Genomic DNA, 19,640 nt, shown 5'->3' with positions numbered 1-19,640 from the left:
CCCCGGGGCCGGGGCGGGACGCGGGGCCGCTGGGACGGAGGCGAGAGCCAGCGGCTGCCAGGAGCGCGGGGAGGGGGGGCGGCCCGGAGCGCCGGGGAAGGCCGGGCCGGGCGCGGCGGAGGGCGGGCCGGGCGGCGGGGGTGCGGGGCGGGCCCCGGGGGAGGCGGGCCGGGCCGGGCCGGGCCGGGCGGCGGGGAGGCCGCGCCGCACCGCGCCGTGCCGTGCCGGGGGGAGCGGGTCCGGGGAAGCGGGGCGGGCGGAGCAGGGGGGGGGAAGCCCCGCTCGGAGCAGCCGGCGCGGCGGCTCCGGCAGGTGGCACTGGCCGCCTCCCCCGGCCGCCTCCCCCGCTCCCCCCCCGGCCCGGGCTCCGCCGCCGCCGCCGCCGCGCTCAGTCCGCCAGCGCCGATGCTGCTGAGCGGAGCGGCGGCCGGCTCGGAGCGCGGCGGCGGCGGGGCGGCAGCCGGGGCGGGGGCCGGCGGGGCCCCGCAGTGCGTGGGCACCATGGCCCGCTGGCTCCGCGAGCACCTGGGCTTCCGCAGCGCCAAGCCCGCTCCCCCCGCGCCGCCCAAGCCCGACTACCGCGCCGGGCCGCCGCCGCAGCCGCCCCCGCCGCCCGGGGGCGCCGCCGAGCCGCTGGCCGCCGCCCAGCCCGACATCGTGGCGGCGTACCGGCTGCAAAAGGAGCGCGACTTCGAGGACCCCTACAGCGGCGTCCCGCCGGCCGCCGCCCCCGACGGGCCCCGCTACGTCTCGCCCAAGCACCGGCTCATCAAGGTGGAGGCGGTGGAGAAGGTGCCCGCCAGCCCCCCGCCGCCGCCGCTGACACCCGCCGCCCCCAGCTCGCCCCCGGCCGGCCCCGAGCCACCCGACGAGCCGCCGCAGGAGGTGAGTGGCCTGGCACAGGCACCCCACCGCCCTCCCCGGGCCGCCCCGGCCCCATGGCCGGGGGGAGGCTCAGGCTCGCCCCGCCGGACCCTCGGCACCCGCTGCGAGGAGCAGGGCCGGGACCCCTGGGGCACGTGGAGCCCAGTCCCCGAGGGCTTGCGGTGGCAGGGGCCGCGGCCAGGCTCCGCGGGTGCTCCCGCTTCGCGTCCCGCCGTGCCCCGGCAGCACCGACAGGCCGGTCACACGTCAGCAGCTGCGGGGGCGGCCCCGGCTTCTCCAGCTCCCGCGGGAGGCAGGTATAATCCCCGGCAGGAAGCGTCGCTCGCTGAGGTGCGAGCGCAGGGCCTGCCCGCCACCTTCCCCCCCCTCCCTTCTTGCCATTTCTTTGCAGCCAAGTGCTTGGGTCTCTACAGAGGTGAAGACCTTCCAGCCCAGGAAGGCCCCGCATGTCACAGGTCTGTCTCCGGTGGCCTCTGACGCTGGGGCTGGTGGCCCCGGGCCTCCTTCCACCCCGCGCTTGGCGGCGTGGATCTCCCTCTGCCCGCTTGCCAGGGCCTGCCGGTGCCAGCGGTGGCATACGGGCCCCCCTGAGCTGCCGTGCTGCTTTGTCAGGGAGCCTCAGCGCCTCTTTGTCTGCTGCCTCCCAGCTGGCTTCTCGGGGGGCGAGAGCGGAGCCTGGCGCTGCCGGTGCCAGAAAGGAGGCGAGAAACGTCCCCGGTGAGAGGTAGGAGCTGGGGAGAAGCTCCCTGCGGGGAAACGGGTTCTGAGCGGCACAAGGACCCGGTAGAGGAATAAACCTGCCCGGGCTGCGGCCGTCGGTGCCGGGCTTCTTGGCGGAGAGGCTGATGCGGGGACTGCACAAATAAAGGCAGGAGGGGTAATTAGTGCCCGCCAGCGCTGCCGCTTGCAAGACGGGGCTTGTCGAGCGAACTCGACGGGATTGCAGAGCTGGCTGGTGGAGGGAATGGTGGATACAATGATCCCATCCGTGGTCCTGGCATCGCCGGCACGAGCGCCAGGCAAAACCTGCTCGGGAGTATTTTAAGCAGATAGAAAAACTTGTTGCTAGTGGATCTTGGGAAGTTGCTTGTACTGACTAATTGCTTTCAGGAGGTTTCCGGAGGGGCCTGGCAGAAACCCCCTGTTGAGCCAGGATCCTGTAAACTGGCCGCTGTGGGCAGCAGAGGAGGAGGAGGGCACTGGCAGCAGGGACCGGAGGTGCCATTGCGGTGATGCGGTTTGCTTAGGCAGGCTGATTGGTTTTCTTCTGGAACGTGCGGTGTGGGATCAGACGGTGGTGGTCACAGGAAGCACTCGGGCTGTGATGTGCAAAAGGCTGAGCAGGAGCTGTGGGAAGTGTGGACTGCCGACAGGTACAGCCAGGGCTGTGTGGACATCCGAGGGCTGGGGAGAAGCCGGGAAGTTTAGAGAAGAGCCAAAAGCTGGGATACATTTGGGGAAACCCTGCTAACAGCACGAGGCCGAAGAAGACCCTTCATCTTATCCAAGGTAGACAGTGATTAGATTACCTCCTGATCTCCTGTGTGCCTCTGTGGGGAGGACGTTTCTAATTCTTCAGGGCTCCAGTGTGTGATGGACACAGGCAGAGCTCCGGAGGCTGGGTGAAGCTGGAGAGAATGTGGGAATATTTGATAGTGCATGCAACTGTCCATTAAAACAGTTTCCCTGGAGGAGCTGGGGAGTGTCCACAACGTGCAGCATCTCTGTTGGGCTTGAGCACCCTTTGTGGCTCCCATCTACTGGCCTTGACATTGGGCTGAGTGATGGGAGGGTTCCCTGGTTCTGCAAGGTCATGGTGGTCCTTTCTGGAGGTGGTCCAGGAGGATGGAGGCTCCTGCTGGGCAGTTGCTGATGCTTGCAGATCTTGTTCTTGGCGACAATGTCAAGGTGTCCTGGAGCAGGGAAGGCATGCCGGGGCCGGGCTGGAGCCTCTGCTGAGCTCTTCAAGCTGAGATGATGGTTGTGGCAGGGGACTCAGTGAGCCCATGCTTAGGAGGAGGTGGTGGGCACTGCTCCTTACCTGGTGCAGGGACTGGGACTCCAGAAAGCCCATCGGTGTGGGCCTGGAATTGTGGTGATGCCGAAGATGAAGGGAGAAGTACAATTCTAGGTACAGGCAAAGCTGCTGGAGCAGAGAGGGTTTTTGCTAATGACCGCAGTGAAAAACACTCTAATTAAATGTGCAGCCCTTCTGAACGGGGAGGACAAGGACGGACAGAAGTGGAAGGAGCAGGCACCAGTTCCTAGTTGTGTGGTTTGGCTGAGGCCATGTGGTTTGTGGTATGGGCGCTGCATTGAGGTTGGGGGACCGACCATGTTCCCTGGGAGCCCTGTGCCCACTGTAGCTGTCCTGCCCATTCTGGAGAATTGAAGATGGGCAGGAACATCTTGGCAATGGCATCCCTCCTGCCTGGGCCACGCGATGCTTTGCTGTCGTAGCATGAGTCGTCACATCTTTCTGCCTTGCGTGAGATCTGCAACATCTTGTGGGGATGTGCTTAGAGTGAGTCCTGCAGTGGCTCCTGCTCCATTACAAACACTTGCTGGACATGGTGGGGGCCAGCACAGCTCCTTCTCCATCTGCTTGGTCTGGGCAGGCCTTTCTCTACAGCAGTGGACAACGCACTGGCCCTGTACGGCTCGCCTGAGCGAGGCGGATACCCTGGAGATATCTTCTCTGCCATGTTTGAATTAGGCGTGAGGAGCAATGCCACCAGGATGCAGTGGGGAGAGATTCGGTGAGGGACCTCCCTGCGTGGGGACACCTGCCCCCATGGCACGGCATGCTTGGAGATGAGGTTGGGGATCTGCCCAGGGAGGGCTTTGTCTTGTGCCCGCTGGGACTGGTCGCTGGCGTTATTGCTGTGAGTGCAGGGTCAGTGCCGCGGGGTGTGGGAACAGCCAGCCAGGAAGCTCTTGGGCGTGTGTCTTTCCTGCAAGAGCCTCCCCGAACTGAGTCATCCTGCGTGATGCCGTGCTGTCCGCCCCGCAATCCCTCCTCCTGTGCCACGGGTGCAGCCGTGGGGTCACTACCTGGCCCAGCTGTTCCCCTTGGGCAGGGAACTGGACCCTTCTTAGAAGGCCAGCGCCCAGTTTGCTTTTGGGTTTGGCTTCGGTGTTTACCAAAAGCCAAGCTGCAAGGAGGGTAAAACTGAGGAAATTTTACACCTGACAGAGAGAATGAACTGAGTTTGGTTGTAACTGAGAGTGGCTCCAGCGTGAAACCCAGCAATCTCCAGGGGGGACCCCAAACACGCTTTATCTTCAGGGCAACAAACTTGTTTATAAAGTGAAGGTTCTTCCCAGGTGTCCTCTGGGGACCTCTCCATAGAGTGAAGCGTCTTGTTGTGGCAAAAGCTGGTAGCAGGTGGGATATTTGTAGGCAAGATGGGGTGAAGAACCACTGCTCTGCCCTGGGGTCTCAGTGTCTGAACTGTGAACTCTCTTGGAGAGCCACCGCCTGTTGCCTTCCCTGGTGGGCAGCGTAAAAACTGTTTCACTGCAAGAACTCTACGATGATCTGGCCCTTTGCCTTAATCTTCTTTTGGTTTTCTTTTTTTCTTACATTTGGCATAAATAGTAGAGCAAGAGCAGCCTTGGTGCTGCAGCAGGGATCTAGGTGTGCATTGCCACAGCAGATAAGTGCATGAAAAACACTTACGTGCACAAAGAGGACATGTGTCCAAGTGCCGGTGGTGCCTGGCTGCTCTCTGAAGGACTGCTCTGCACCAAGAGCTGTCCCAGGTCAGTGGCTTTGCGTGTCAGGCGTGTGCTTTGCACCCGAGTTATTTCAAATCTAGCAAAGCTTGTGCTGCGTATGAGCAGGCAGTGCCTCAGTACCCGGGCATCTGAGCGGCGTGCTGGGATCGGCCAGCTGGTGAGCAGCTCCCTCCGCGACACTGGAGGTGAGCGAAGCATGGAGATGCCTGGCCTTTGACTGGACCGGGGCAGACCTGGGGCACCCCTAGGAGCTGCCCTGCCTGTGGCTGCAGCCCCCTCCTGCGCTGGGGGAGCGGTTGCATGCACCGCGGCGGGGCTGCGCGGCTCGTAAAGTCCAGCGCTTGGATTAGGAAATGTCAGAGATGCAGTTTCCCAGGCAACCTTAATTCGGCCCCACGTGCAAGGGCATTAGGATGCAATTGGTAATTGCATGATCCCTCCTGTTTGCCCTCTTAAGAGCCCTGCCCCGTTCCTGGCACCGGCTGGAGCCTCCAGCTCCTCGGGGCTCAGGGTACCATTCACGCTTGCTTGATTGTGCATCCCAAGGTTGCAGTGCTCCTGGAGACAGTTAGGAGTTGCCTTCCCAGCTTTTCCATGGCTCTCCGCTGTAATCTCTGACCATTTAAAAGATGAATGGGTTTACGTTCTCAGCACCCTATGGTGGGGAGGCTTGGCTCCTACGAAGAGGCATCCTTGAGATAGTGGAGGAGTAAAGCCAGTGTGGTAAAACCCCACCAAACCTAGGGAGCTCGGAGACTCATGCCCCTGATCTGAGCCATTTGTTCTGGGTCTGAGCTAAGCCCAGGAGATCCCGTCTAATTGCTGCTGAGCACCTCTGCACCCCCCTGCAAGTAAAATACCCAGTTTTAGGGCTCTCAGCAGAGACCTGTTGGGATTCCCTACCATCTTCTGCTTTCTAGACCTGAGTGGGGGCCACCCTGTGAGCTTGCTGGGGCTCACGTGTCCTTCCCTACCTGGGAAGACAGACCCAGGCGCCGAGGAAATACTGAGAGGGCTTTCCTCCGGTTGGGAAGCATGATTGCCGCGTGCGGAGGAGCCTCTCGGCTGCTGAGCTGCTGTGCTGGTGCCCTGTCTTGTCTGAAGCTGCTCTGTGTTTATGGGGTGGGAGAGGGAGGGTCCAGGACCGGTGCCAGCAGCGAGCCAGGTCTACGTCTGTCTAGCAAAATGCATCTAGGAAATAGGGTTCATGGGAGGTTTGAATGTGGGCAGGTTGGGCTCAGGGTGGGAGGAATGAGCAGGTAAACCCTTTCTGAGCCCAGGAGGTTCAGCAAACTGCTTTTCACAGCCCTGCAGTACACGTGGAGCTGTGAGAGCTCTTTGCAAAGGGTAAGCATTGGGCATGGTGCTGCCCGTTCGCCCATCTTACAGGCGCTTGTGTGTCGAGCCTGTGCATTTGTGTGTGTCAGGACGCCTGCCTGCATGCTTGTGCCTCCCTTGGCACTAGCATGTGTGTGAATGAGCTGTCGCCGGCGCAGGGCTGTGCTCTGCAGATGTTGTTGCGGCGGAGCAAAAGCCTCTTTGCAGCTTTCTGAAGACGTGGGTGCAGCCCACGGGATCTCCCGGCTCTTTGGACCGGTGGGCATTGATCTGCCCTCGAGATCTCGCAGGCAGTGGGTGGGAAGCACCCGCCTGCTGCACGCTGAACCTCTCTTTGCCTTGGAGAAGAAAAGGGTGTTTAGAAAACAGAGGGGCTTCCCGCAGTGAATTTGCAGTCGCTGTTGCTCATCCCCCTGCCCCGTGGGCATTAGGTCGGGTCTCAGCAACCAAGCAGCTGCAAAAGTCACCGGCGACTTAGATTTCCCTTAGGGGTTTCACCCCAGCAGTGGCAAGCAAAGGGCTGCAGCCGCCTGGGCTCAGCATTGCCCTCGATGTCCGCGGTGCCCGGTGGGGGCTGAGCGATGCTGCGTATCCCTCGGATGATGAAGGTGAGAGCAGATTTCCTGTCTCCTGCTACAAAGGCAGGGGCTGGCTGTTCCTGCAGCCCTGTCCTGGCTTACTGGCACCGGGCCCTGCCTGCAGAGCCAGCAGAAGGTTTTGCTTTTTCCCTCTCATCCGGCAGAGGCCAGTACCCCGAACAGCCATCTGTCCTGCTGCCGCCTTGCTGAGGGGTGAGAGCGTCTGCTTGCTGCCACATTTGAACCCCTTTTGCGCTCGCCCGGGGTGGCTGCGAGCCCTGTGGCTGGCAGGGTTTGCTCCGGGGATGATGCTCTGCTGCTCGCTCATGGCCCTGGTACGGACGGTCGGGGCTTGGAGAGCTGCCCTAGGTCCCCACTGCATCGGCCACCCGGGGAGCCCGGAGCTGGGATGTTTACGGAGGAGGTGGTGAGCTGGGGCACGGGGAGCTGCGTTCCTCCTGCAGCTCAGAGGGGTGCGAAGGCTTGGGGCTGCGTGGAGGTGTTTACAGCTCCACTTCCTGTTCCCTTTTCCTGCTGGGTTTTGCTGCTCAAGGCTATTGTCGGCCGTTTTGCACAGGAAGGAGGAAGAAGTGTTTTGTTTTAAGCTGATTATGGGAGCCGGGGAGGAATGTGTGAGCAGCCCTGGTCTCCAAGGGTGGCCAGGAGCAGGGACGGCATGGTGGTGAGGACAGAGCCTGGTGCCGGGTGGGATTAGGCAGCTGCCGCATGGTGCTCGGGCTGTTCGGCCCTTGCTGTAGGAGCTTTGCGTAGCTGGTGTGGTGGCTGCAAAACCCATCTTGCTGGATGGTCCAGCTTGGGGTTTGCATCCTGGTGGGCAAGCAGACCCCAGCAAAGGTGCTTGGGTGCACTTGGACCCTGCTGGAAATAATGCCGGGCCCCGTTTTGGGACCAGGCTTTCAGCTGGAGGTGGGATGTACAGCTCCAAGCTTGCTGGGGGCTGCGGCATCGTGTGATGGGATGCTCCGGCCAGGAAGCTGGTGAGGTGCTGGAGCAGGTGTGCAGCTCCAGCGCTGGAGGGGATCAAGCTCTGGGACATATCCCATATCCTACTGCAGGATTGTCTTCTTTTCGCTAGTAAGGGCAAACCTTGGGCTTTTTGTGCTGTCCCCATGACAGGGCACTTGAGAGGCTCCTGGTCCTGCTTCCCCGTGACTCCTGATCATATGGAGGAGCCCTGTCTTGTGTTGCGTGGGATGCATGTGGGGATGCTGTGGGGGCCTGGGAAGCAGGGGAGATAAAGCTATAGGCTGTTTGTAGCCTTTATGTTAAGAAATGTCTTCAAACAAACCTGCAGGAGCCCTGGAAAATAACCAGTGAGTTCCCAGTCATGCCAGTGCCAGCTGACACCCCTGTACTAGGATCTGCGCCCCTTCTCCGCCTCAGGCAGGGAAATGTGGCTGCATGCAGGGAGAGCATCTGCATGCCATGGTGGGGGGATGGCACTACCGGCAGCCCTGCACCGCGGTGGGGGCCTTGCCAGGGTGTCTGCGCGGGTGCTGGCAGTGCCAAGCCGATGGTAAGGCAGGAGGCTGGGACGCCTTCTGCTCTGCTTGGCTCTGTCCCAGCTTTTGGAACAAAGGCTGGAGCGTTTCCACGGCCGAGTGCCGGTGCCTGGAAAGCCACCGGCTGCCATCACCTGCTTTGCGGGGCTGCCATGATGTGGGTTTGGGGTCCTGTCTGCCACTCTGGCTGCTGCTAGCAGAGCTCGTGGTGCGGTTTCAAGGAGCTTCAACTGGTCCCTGACCCGCCCCCAAAAAGGCAGGGAGTACCTTAACCCTTATCCCACCCTTCCCCTCTTCCAGCTGGCTGTCCTGGAGGACTACGCAGATCCCTTCGATGCGGCGCAGGTGGCTGGTAGCCAGGCGGGGCTGGAGAAGGTGACGGAGAATGACGGATACATGGAACCGTATGAAGCCCAGAAGATGATGGCTGGTAAGGTGCAAGGCTCCATGCAAAGACCACTCTTGTGCCTCTGGTCCCTGCTGTGTGAATTTGGTGGCCACTGTACTCTATTCCTTGCAGCGTGTGACAGCACCGGGTCCTCCAGACAAGGCAAACATGGGTTATCGCTGCGGTGGTGCACAGCCACTTTGCAGGCAAATTTTCACAGTGTTAGCCACGTGCTTGTAGCCAGAGCACTCACAAAGGCTACCCAAGCAATAAAGGCACCTTGATATTTCTGCCTGTGGTGCTGCCCCCTGGGACCACGGTGCCTGTGTGCCAGGCTGAGCCAGGAGAGACCTGACATTCGATGCATCTGGCATAAAACTAAGACGGATGTGGGAGCTATTTAATTCGGTTAGGACTAGGCCAGAGAGTGCCGCTGTCTACCACAGCAGCGGGGTCCCCAGTGGGCTTGTTTATGGCTGGAAAGCCGACGAGGTGAGAGCATCCTCTCTGAAGGCACCACTCTTACTGCTGTGGCGCATGCAGGGTCGCCGAGCCGGCTTGCATGCTCCAGGCTGTGGCTCTCTTTGCAGTCCTGTGGTTTTCCTGGAGCGAATGGTTTCTGGAAAGCTCATGTGGCATTTTGGGCTAGACTGTTGCATTTCTTGGAAAAATCTGCAAGCGGCAAAGAGGCTGCTTGTGTCTGTGGGAAAGACTTTTGTTTTGCTCGAGGGAAGGGCATTTTATTAAACTAGCTACACTGGGTGTCTGGGGAAGAAACCTGGCCTCGCTACTCACAGGGAATCAAGATCTGGAATGCTCTGTGGCCATGGACCCCACTTCGCAGGGCTACCCGAGAGTGGGGATGTTGTACCGTGGGGAGAGAAGGCATCTTGGTGCTGTGGACTGCTCAGGACCCGGCTGCCCAGCAGTTCCCCCACTTCTGGCAGGCACTTGCTAGAGGGAGGGGTCTCCTCCATCGCTGATTCTCCCTACCCCACGTCACCCTCGGGTGAAATTGAGCCCTTTCATCTAGCAGGGCTTTGGGGACCATGGCCAGGTTGTGTTGGGCAAAAAGCTCATGGTCTTTTCCCTCTTCTCTGGCTAGAGATCCGCCAGAAGGGCTTACGGGAGGCTCCTGCCCGGCCACTGCACCTCTACGACACTCCCTATGAGCCTGTGCTTGGAGGGCTGGACACGGACGGTGACCGCCTGGCTTGCCCCAGGCCCAGGGAGTCCCGGCTGCCCGAGGATGACGAGCGGCCGCCAGAGGAGTACGACCAGCCCTGGGAGTGGAAGAAGGAGCGGATCTCCAAAGCCTTTGCAGGTGAGTGATGGGAGCAGCCATAAAGGATGGATAGCAACCATAAAGCAATCGATACTGCGTTGTGTTTTGCAGGGGGAAAGCTGGCTCCTTGGTGTTCCTTTGTCTTTTGGGGGTCAGTAGTGTTGGCCTCTGCATTTCCGTGGCTCAGGGAGTGCTTGTGCACTTGCAGAGGCTGTTTCTCTTCAGCAGGGAGCCAGGCTGGGTGGAGTGGTGGATAGAGCTGCTTTGGCAGCCTGTCCAGTGCACATCTCTCGTTGCCTCTTCCCCCGTCTACTGATCACAGCCTCCGGTGGAAGTTGACCCCCCCAACCCTGAGAGGCTTGACCCTGGGCTCAAGCAGATCCCTTCTTCCTCGGGGCAGGAGGAGAGCTGGGCGCTCCCCCAGGAGCCTTTGGCCAGGCAATTGTCCAGCCCCCTGACCTATTTATCTGTGCTCTGGGATCGATTGTGTTTGTGTTCGTTAATGAGGAAATCCATGCTGTGCGTTAGCGCTGGCTCCTCCGCCGGTGCTGGCTAATTGCCACACTCTTAATCTAGGTTGCATTTTAATTGCAGCAGTGTGCGTCTGCGCTGCAGCCGGTGCGCACAAGGTGCTCGAGCCAGTGGTTGTTGGTGCTGCTGTTGATGGCAGAGAGAGATGTGGAGATTTGGGCTTGGGAATGGTTCACCTTTTGGGTTTGGGCTCTGTGAGCTGGAGATGTGTGTGTGCTGGGCTCAATGCCACAGCGTCTGCTCAAGCCTGGGGTTGCGCTCGTGCCGCTGGGACTTGGCCAGGTGTGGGGCCGGTGCCCGCAGCACACTGTGCTGAGGGTTCGGCTTGTCGGGCTCCGTCATGAAACACGGTGTGCTGCCAGGTTGGGTTTGTGCTGAGGTGTCTTGTGCTCCGGATCTGGGCAGATGAGCCACCTTGCTCGATGCCCCTGGGTGGAGGTGGCGTGTTCACAGGTCTGGCTTGTGTGTGGATGCACGTGGGCGCTCCCCAGGGCACTTCAGGCTTGCTCCAAGTCTCAAGGGAGTCAGGTTGCTGTGCCCTGGGCCACGTTAGGACCTGCTGCCTGTTTTCTTCTGGAGCTAGAGCAGGTCCTACTGTGTCTTGCAGGGCATTTCTTCTCTCCTGAGGTGCTGGGATCTCTCTGCTGGCCCTTTCCCGCTTTGGGGGGGCCTGTGAGACCCCTGACGATGGGCACCCGGTACTGGCACAAGGCAGCAACCCGCTCGCACTTGGCAGTGGAACGTGGACCCACTGGGGTGGCCGGGAAGTGCCTTGGGGCAAGATGGATGTACAGGCAGGACAGATGGCAATGGGACGCTCAGCCAAGGTCCCCCAGACGGACGTGCACATGGGACAGGGGTGATTCCAGACTCCTTCCCACCCCATAGAGGGTTGGCTGGGAGAGCTGATGGAGGAGCAGGGTCTTTCCATTGGGAATGTGCCCCATGTCAGGCCTGTTCCTGCTCGGTGCTAGGGTGGGGACGAGATGGTCAAGCTGGCGTAGGGCTCCCAGGAATTTAGTCCTCAGGTCTTTCCCCCCACAACTGCTCTCCTTCTCTGTGGGCCTGGTGTTGCTGACGGTTTTTTCTAAGCCCTTTCTTTCTCTCTTTCTCTTTCTCTCTCTTCCCGCCCACCCCCCTCCCCATCCAGTTGAAATCAAGGTCATTAAAGACCTGCCATGGCCACCGCCGGTGGGACAGCTCGACAGTGGTGAAAGCCCCCTGGACGGTGAGTCCAGTGCCTCCGTCCCTCCGCAGCATGGCCAGCCCAGCTACGAAGACGCCAACGGTGGGTCTTGCGTGACAGCGGGGTGTCTGGGGTGGCTGCGGCCAGTGCTCGCTGCCACCCTGCCTTGCTGCCCCGCCAGCGCCGGGATGCTGCGATACCTCGGAGCTTGTCCGGACCTGGCAGAGCTCTACCCGCTGCCTGCAGGCGCTGCCAGACATCCACCCTCCTTCTCTGCCTTCCCCCAGCTCCTCCTGGCTCATTCACTTGTCCTGTGCTGGACACCAGATGTTTGTCCTTGCCTCTTCTGCATCTTCCCCAGCTCCGCGATGCCTCTTTGCATGCAGCAGTCGAGCTGCACCAGGGGATTATTCGGTGGCAGAGTTATTACCTTCTCTTTTGTTCTCTCTTCTTTGCCTCTAAATTCACAACATTTGATGGCTGCTTTTATGGTCTTCTTGACAACTGCTCTGAGCATTTAGCGGATGTTTTCTTGCGACTCTTAATACCCAGGTCCCTTACAGGTGTGGTAGCAGCTAATTCAGATCCCGATGCTGAGGTTGAGGTTGTTTTTTTCCCTGTGCGCTTCACTTCGTCATTTAGCACTGCTCCGTTTCCTCCGCTGTTTTATTACCTTGCTGCTCAGTGGCAGGAGGTCCCTCTGGATTCTTTGCTCTTGTTTTTGCTATCCTGAACAGCTAAATCTTCCAGGCACACTGTGTCATCTTAGGTTTGCCTTGTTGTGAAGCCCTTTTTGTGTGTGCCGAGCAGCAGAGCCCCCTCGTAAATCCCCCTTGGACTCTGCTGTCAGTCTCACTTGTGAAAGCCAAATATTGCTGCTTCTCTTTTAACCCATTAGTAATATTTTAAGGACCTTGCTCTTACGCTGTGATGGATTAGGGTTTTGCCAAGAGCATTAGGTGGGAGGGTTTGTCGAAAGCCACCCAGGCTTTCGGGGTTGGGCTGGCCCCGCTCACGTGCTGCCGCTCTTGTGGGGAACTGGGACAGATTTGCGAGACGTGACTTTTTCTTTGCAAGCCGGCGGCTGCACCACGGCGTGCCGCGTCTGCCCGTGCGTCACTAACGCTGTTCCTGGTAGACACTGCGACGTGCCAGGTGCAGATGTCTGATTTCCTTATCTGCAGTTACCCAGATCCCTGCAGAGCTTCGTTAAAAAAACCCAACAACATGGCTTTTGCTTCCTCCCAGGTGGGTTTGAGCACAAGGTTGCACATGACGGCTGCTTTCACTGCTGATCTTAGGGGCACCTTGGAGTGACGCGGCTGCTTTGTCGGGGCTGCATCGGGTACTGTCCCAAACCCGTAGGGATGCTGCAGCCTGAAATCAGTCCTGAAAAAGAAGGGTCTTGGCAGGGGGAAACTTCCTGATCCTCTTCCTACAATGAATGCAGGTGTCAAGAAAAATTAATTTCTTTGCTACGCAGCCTCCTCTCTTCCCCCATCATTTATTATCCCCGCAGTCGCTCTGACATGCATCCTGCTCCTGATGAACACATTGGTTTGTCATTTTTCCTGGTTTTAGCAACACAGAGGCTCTTTTTTTCCCTGACTTGCTTTGTTGTGTTAAGTTTATCCTGCCAGAGTTTTGTCTCATTTTCTACTTCCCCTGTCTGGGGGTGACTTGAACTTCTTGAAGGATGTCTTCTTACTCCTAGGGGCTTGTTTTTAATATCCTGTTTAATCATGCGTATGCTTCTGCCTCTCTCTGACAGGTGCAATGCATTTCTTCTGAGCTTCTAACACGATGACTTTGTGCCGCCAGCAAACACTTCAGTGTTTTAATTGTCTGGCGTTTTAACGATCGCCCCAATTTTTTAAGGTGATGAGTTGAAATTGAAGCCTGGATGTCATATACAAAGGCGAGCCTGGCCGGTGAAAAGCTAGACTGCTACAGAGGCAGGGCTTGTCGAACCTTAATGCCAGGCACCTCCTGCCCGAGCTCCTTCTCGGGGGGGTTTTAAGCCATGCTAAGCTGCAGAGGATTTTGGCTGGGTTTCCTTTTGGCTGCTTTCCTCTCGTCTCGGTGCTGGGGGGACTGGAGACCTGCTCACCTGCGTAGGGCCCAGACAAGGTTTCCCTCAAATAGCTGCCTTGAGGATGCCCTGCTAGAGAGAAAAACAGCCCTCTCTGGGTATTTTTTGCCTCTGCCCTGCAGCAGCGTGGCCTTGGCATCGCCCTGCTTTGCTGCCGAGGCAGGGGGGGGATGCTGGAGCATGCCCTCGCTGCCTGCAGAGATGGCGGTGCTCCGAAAGCCTTCGCCCCTGCGGCCTGCAGCGGGCCGGGGGCTGAGCCGGGACCAGCCTCCACCTCCAGCAGATGGGGAGCACAGCGGAGGGGGGGGGAAGCTACCCAGCCAGGGACGTCCAGCTCGTCCTGGGGGCGAGGGGAGCTGCGGCGCCCAGGTTTGGCCGCATCTGGGGTGCCTGTGCCTCCGTGACATCAGCCACCGGCAGCCTCACGTCAAGGCAGCTCTGCCTGATCGATAAGTAATTTGTGCGAGGGGGCTTGCGTTGGAGGGGAGCAATAATGAACTCTCTGGAGGAGGGAGAAACAATATTGTTAATGCTGAAATCATCCCGCACGGAAATAACAGTCGGCGGGAGTCTGAGTCCCTGGGGCACCTCTTGGTTAATCCCCCGCCGCTTGCTGGGTGGCATGTACTGGGCTGCTGCCCTTTGTCGGTGTGTGGGGGCCCGTGGCTGGTCTGGTGCCAGGCAGGCGGCTGCGTCAGGGAGGCACCTCACAGTCGAAATGTCCCCTTCCTACCTCGGGGAATTATTTTTATCACCCCAGGAGGTTTACTTGTGCTGGCAGAAATGTGTCCATCATTTCCAAACTGACCGTTCCCTTTAGCTCCATTTCCCCCCTCCTTTTTTTTTTAATTTAATTTAATTTCTTTTTTTCCCCCCAAGATTGGAGAGCCTCTCCTTACTGCTTCTCACTTAGCTCTGTGCCGCAACCGCTGAATCTCTGGTTGCATTAGGAAAACCTCTCTGAGCTTTTGAAACCTCCCTGGAAAATATTTCCAGGGGCTCAGGCGCTGCGAGGACCCCAGTCCTGGCATAGTGGGGACCTGATCTTGTCTATCCTGGGGCACCGCAGTGAGCAGCAGTGCAAGAGCTGCCCTGCTCTTGCTTAAGGCATGGGGACAGGGCAGCGCGAGGGGACCCGGCATGATGGGTTGTGATGTGGCTCTGATTCTTTCTGTGGGCTCCCTCCATGGGGGCAAAGCTGGGAGCCCAGCCTGTCCGCCTGTCCCCGCCGCCGGCTGCGATGTGTGTCTGTCTTGCAGGTCCGTCAGAGGGGCTGGGGTACGGCCGCACCTCACCCTGCAGGGAGGAGAAGGCCAGGGCTGCCCTTAGGCATGGCTCCAGCAGCCTCAAGAGCACGAAGATGCTAATCGCCGAGCCTGGCCCCTTCGTTGGGGAGAGGATTGACCCTGCCCTGCCCCTGGAGAGCCAGTGGTGAGTTCTGCCTGCCCCGAGCGCTGCCCAACCCCTCTGCCTGCTCTGGGATCCCTGTGGCCATGCCATGAGGAGCCCTGGGGCAGACCTGCTTCTTCCCTTCTTCCCTGGCCCTGGATTTCTGCCTGCTTGTCCCTGCTGCCCTTCTCACAGTTGTGGTGTCCCCATGTGCCCTCTGCATCCCCCTAAGTTGCCCAGCTTGAGCCCTGCCCCTTGTCCCCCAACCCCAGCGGTGCCACCCGCATCCCTCTTGTCAAACGTGGCTGCTGTCCCCGGGGAGGTGCCAGGGGTGCTGGTGTTGCTGGTGTTCCAGAGCAGAGTCCTGCCCGAGGTGTCTGCTCTCTGCCTGGCACAGCCGGTCCCTCTCCCACCTGCAGCTGGTACCACGGGGCTATCAGCCGGACGGACGCGGAGACGCTGCTGAGGTTGTGCAAGGAGGCCAGCTACTTGGTGCGCAACAGCGAGACCAGCAAGAATGACTTCTCTCTCTCCTTGAAGTGAGTGAGCCCAGACGGGGCTGGGGGGGTGGTGGACCCACAGCAGAGGTGACCCAGTGCTGTGGGTCACCCCTTGTGGGTGGGTGCCCGATGCGAACGTGTGGCCGTACCAATGGGGTAACTCTGAGAGGACCATGGCGTGGTCAGAAGTGGCTGGAATATGAAGTCTGCACTTCTCTGCAGTGTGGCACAGGTATCTGGTTTGGTGTCTGGCAAAAGTATCTCTTGGGAAGGCTTCTTGATCTGGAGGCACACTGCTCTTCCCTTGGCAGTGCTAGTAATCCCTCAGACGGATAAAATGATGTGCCTCACTGCTCACTCGAATGTGTCTGGTTACAACTTCCAGCTCTGGCTTCTTGTTACCCTGTTTTTTTGTAGCTTAGTTTCATGGGAAAATAAGTTTGTGTGATCCTGTTGTTGATGGAAACGCGGGTACCTATCCCTGCCTCCTCCGCCCATGTAACCATTGAAGCCCTTGCTCAGCCGTGATGTAGAGAGGACATTAAGCTGCTGTGGTTTCCCAGCAAGGAAACCTCACCCCCACAGCATAGCTTGGTTTCTGCTTGGGTTTTTTGGGGGAATGTTTGCACCCTCCCCAGGTTTTTCAGATTCCCTTAGTGCCAAAACTGCACGAAGCGTTGCCACACGTGTCCTGCTGGGGAGAAGCTGCCCATAGCTCCCTCATCCAGTTCTTTTGGGACTCTTGGGGCAGCCCAAACCCACGAAATCAAAGCTGTTATTGTCCTGAAGATGATGATGGATTAGCAAATACCTTCTTGCCCTCCTGCTGGACAAGTATATTAGCTCTGTTCTTGGCAGATGCGAAAAAAGTATTGAGCACTTCAGTCGTCTCTGCCAACAGGCCACGTATCCCTATGCTTTTCTCAATATACTTTAAGTTTCCCCAGTGGTCTCTGTACCTGCATTGCTCCCTGGTGGTTTCAGCCTCTCCTGTTTATTTCCCAGTGACACAATTGTGAATTAGATTGCTCCATCTCTCTCTGTATTTTTTTTACACTTTTTTGCTGCCTTCAGCACCAAATCAGTGCAGAAGTTTAGCTGAAAATATATTCTTCCTTCCTTCTGCACTTGTAGCTTTCAGATCAGACAACAAGCCTTTCCGGAAAGGCTCCCTCCTTTCCTTTTTTTTTTTTAGTCAGAATTTTTACTGATGTTTTAATTTTCTCAATATTTTTTCCTTGCCCTGGCTTGCGAGCAATTTTGAAGCAACAGCTTCTGCTGGTTGATGAGTCGTATTTGAGGCTGCGAGAGGTCGTCTCAGCCATTGCCTCGTGGGTGGCATTAGCCAGCATGTGTGTTGGAGAGCCTGGGAGGCGGCGTTGGGGTTGTGGATGGGGTTTCCTCCCTCACCAGCGCGGGTAGCCCTTTCCATCACGTGTCTACAGGCCAGTCACCCATTTCTTTGGGTTTTTTTCCTTACTTCTTACTGCCCATCCTTAGCCTCGTGGCAAAAATGGCCAAATCCTCTTCTCAAATGGCATGCATGGCTAGGACGTGGCCTTGCAGCAGCATGCCACCTCCCCAGAGGAAACTGCAGCCCATCAGGAGCTGCTCGGGCATTGCCTGTCCCACTGGCTGTGCTTGCAGAGAGTGCACAGCCTCGGGAGCATGATTTTTACTCCATTGCCTTTCTCTATAGAGCCTTTTCAAGGGAAATCCCCTGGGATGCTTTTTATATAGCTGTAAGCTGGCTGTCTGCGTCTCTCTCTTTTTTTTTTTTTTTTAACTCTTTCCTTTTTTCCTTGAGGAAGGAGGCGCAGCCGAAGAGATGGTCTGAAAGAGAGCTCCGGTGCTGACCTAAAGCCCTTTTGTGCTGCTTTAAAGGAAAATATGCACAAGAGAGAGCAGCAGGAGCAGCTGTACCCATATCATGTCGGGTAGCCAGAAGGATTTAACCCTGCCATGACAATCTTGGCTGGTCCAGGCTAGGCAGCCCCACATTGCCTGTCGTGGGCAGAGTTGTAGTGTGGTTGCCTCAAACACTCGGGGAATGAGTCCCTCCTGGCTTGCACCTCCGTGAGAGTGGCTGAGGCCACGCTGCAAAGGTTTGGGTCCTTCACGTCTGCAAGGTGCTCAGCAGGAGCAGCACCTGCCCCTTGTCCTCGTCCTGTCCCCATTGCTGGCTGCGAGGCTGTTGAATTTACAGTGTGCTCCCTTGGGCATCTCTCTGGGGGTCCGGTCTCAGTCACATCCCTGAGCTTGTGACAGACCTGGGGAGTGATTTGGGCAAAACACAACCAGCATCACCTCTCTGTGGACCTGTGTGGCAGCACTGCAGCTCCAGACCGGCACTGATCCTGCACTGGAGTCCTGCGCATCTCTCCTCTGTCAGCGCTAGGCAAGGGCTGGGTCTGTCTGCAGACAGGGTGCAGCGCTGAGGGCAGCATCCGTGGGCAGCTCTGCATGTTGGCTGTGCGACTGTGTGTGTGCAGGATAAACCCACGCACCTTCACAGGGTGCCATGTGTGGTGCAGCCCCCACAGCTCTTCCCCACAGCCCGCTGCTGCGACACAGGATGCGGCCAGCTATCGCTTTTCCTTGGCCCCTGGCAGGGGGCTGCAACTCTCCCCCCTGCTCTCCCCCGGGGCGGCCGGCTCCCTGCCTCTTGGCGCTAAATGGATTGCAAACCCATTCTGCTAATGCAGCCCGGTTGTCCATTACGGGCACTGTCTCCAGCGGGGGGGGGATGGGACCGGCCTGCTCAGTGCTGGAAGCGGCTCAGCATTGCTGATGAGGTCCTGTCTGCTTTTAAGTCATCAATATTTTGCCGTAATGTGCATTCCAGACGCTGCAGACAGGCTGTGGCTCTCCTCGGAGACGCAAATTAATAGCAACAGGGCCATTAGCCCGTCACTTGGAATCAGTGCTCGTGGCAGGATCTGCCTGCACAGCCTCGCGTGGCTCTGTGCCCGTGCTGTGCCGGGAAATGGCCTCGCTACGTTGAGCGGGTTTTATGGAACCCGCAGTGTTGGTGTGGGGGGGGGCGCAACGGGCTGTGGGCCAAAGGAGAAAATCCTGCTTTGCGATGGTGAGGCTGGGGATACGTGAGCCGTGCTCCTCCTGTGCAAGCCAGGCGGTTGCAAAAGAGGGTTTGCCATGTGCAAGGGGTGAAAGCTGCTCCCCCTACGTTACCCCACGAGGAGAGCCCTGGCTGCTTCTGCCTGGGCTGTGCCCTTGCTTCCCTGCCTGCACACACCCACCCCAGCCTTGGGCACTGCCCTTGTCCCCAGATGGACCCCTCGTAACCCACTGCGTGGCTGTGCTCCCTGGGGGGTACACAGTGCAGAATAGCCAGCCGTGTCCCTCCCTTGTGTTGTGGGCTTCATCTGGAGTTGACCAAGAGCAGGATGGTGAGGGCAGAGCCGTGGCTGGTGATGGGAGCCAGCAGCGTCCCCCCCAGCTGTAGGAGCAGGCTGCCTGTCTGGGGGAGAAGGGGGGGCAGGAGCTGATGGGAGGCTGGGGCCAGCTGCACCCTGTAACCCTGCCTCGGTCTCTCCTTGCAGGAGCAGCCAGGGCTTCATGCACATGAAACTCTCCCGGACCCAAGAGAACAAGTACGTGCTGGGTCAGCACAGCCCGCCCTTCGACAGCGTGCCGGAGATCATTCATCACTACGCCAGCCGCAAGCTGCCCATCAAAGGGGCTGAGCACATGTCCTTGCTTTACCCGGTGGCTATCCGTACCCTATAGTCCTCACCCACCACGAGCCAGGCTCGAGGCCGGGTGCACCCGAAACTAGCTCGTCCGCAGGGCCGAGCACCAACCGTGCCAAGGACGAGCTCCGGACCAGCAGCCTGCAAGCAGCTTGCTGGGCACAGCCGGCGCTGTTGGGGATTGCTGCAGCCGGACCCCTCGTCCCGCTCTCTTGGGGGGCTCCCGTGCACCGGTTTGCCTGCTGGGACGGTGCCGGGGGGACCCCCTGTGCAAGGAGCTGAGCGGGGCTTGATGGCTGCCCACTGCCCTCGCCTGCCTCCAGGCAGAGCTCAGGATGCAAAGACTGGAGCTGGGGCCTTGGAGAGGCCTGGGGGGGGGATGTGCGGGAAAAGGGGATAAATCATCCGTTAACAGGCCTGAGGTGCCTCTGTGAGGGTGCCTGGCTCTGCCCACAGGAGACAAAATGGCTGTGCCCACAGGTGAGGAGGCT

At 58.9% G+C, this 19,640-nt stretch overlaps 1 protein-coding gene across 1 annotated transcript; it reads left to right on the top strand.

Moving 5' to 3' along the window:
- The first annotated feature begins 486 nt into the window (after window positions 1-486).
- Window positions 487-19,070, top strand: SHF (Src homology 2 domain containing F). Its single transcript, XM_059824091.1, has 4 exons — window positions 487-885; window positions 8,366-8,495; window positions 9,559-9,777; window positions 19,000-19,070. The coding sequence occupies exons 1-4, from the start codon at window positions 502-504 to the stop codon at window positions 19,023-19,025; spliced, it is 759 nt and encodes a 252-aa protein (XP_059680074.1). The 5' UTR covers window positions 487-501; the 3' UTR covers window positions 19,026-19,070.
- The last annotated feature ends 570 nt before the right edge of the window (window positions 19,071-19,640 follow it).

Source organism: Gavia stellata, chromosome 13 (genome assembly GCF_030936135.1).
Source record: "Gavia stellata isolate bGavSte3 chromosome 13, bGavSte3.hap2, whole genome shotgun sequence".
Lineage (NCBI taxonomy): Eukaryota > Metazoa > Chordata > Aves > Gaviiformes > Gaviidae > Gavia > Gavia stellata.
Note: the sequence above shows the minus strand (reverse complement) of the source record. Positions and strands in the feature narration are given on the sequence as shown.

Bases quoted from the DNA above. Each gene is read 5' to 3' on its own strand.
- SHF (XM_059824091.1), top strand. From the start codon at position 502: ATGGCCCGCTGGCTCCGCGAGCACCTGGGCTTCCGCAGCGCCAAGCCC. The intron at 886-8,365 runs GTGAGTGGCCTG...CCCCTCTTCCAG, and splicing joins CCGACGAGCCGCCGCAGGAG to CTGGCTGTCCTGGAGGACTA. The intron at 9,778-18,999 runs GTGAGTGATGGG...CTCTCCTTGCAG, and splicing joins GATCTCCAAAGCCTTTGCAG to GAGCAGCCAGGGCTTCATGC.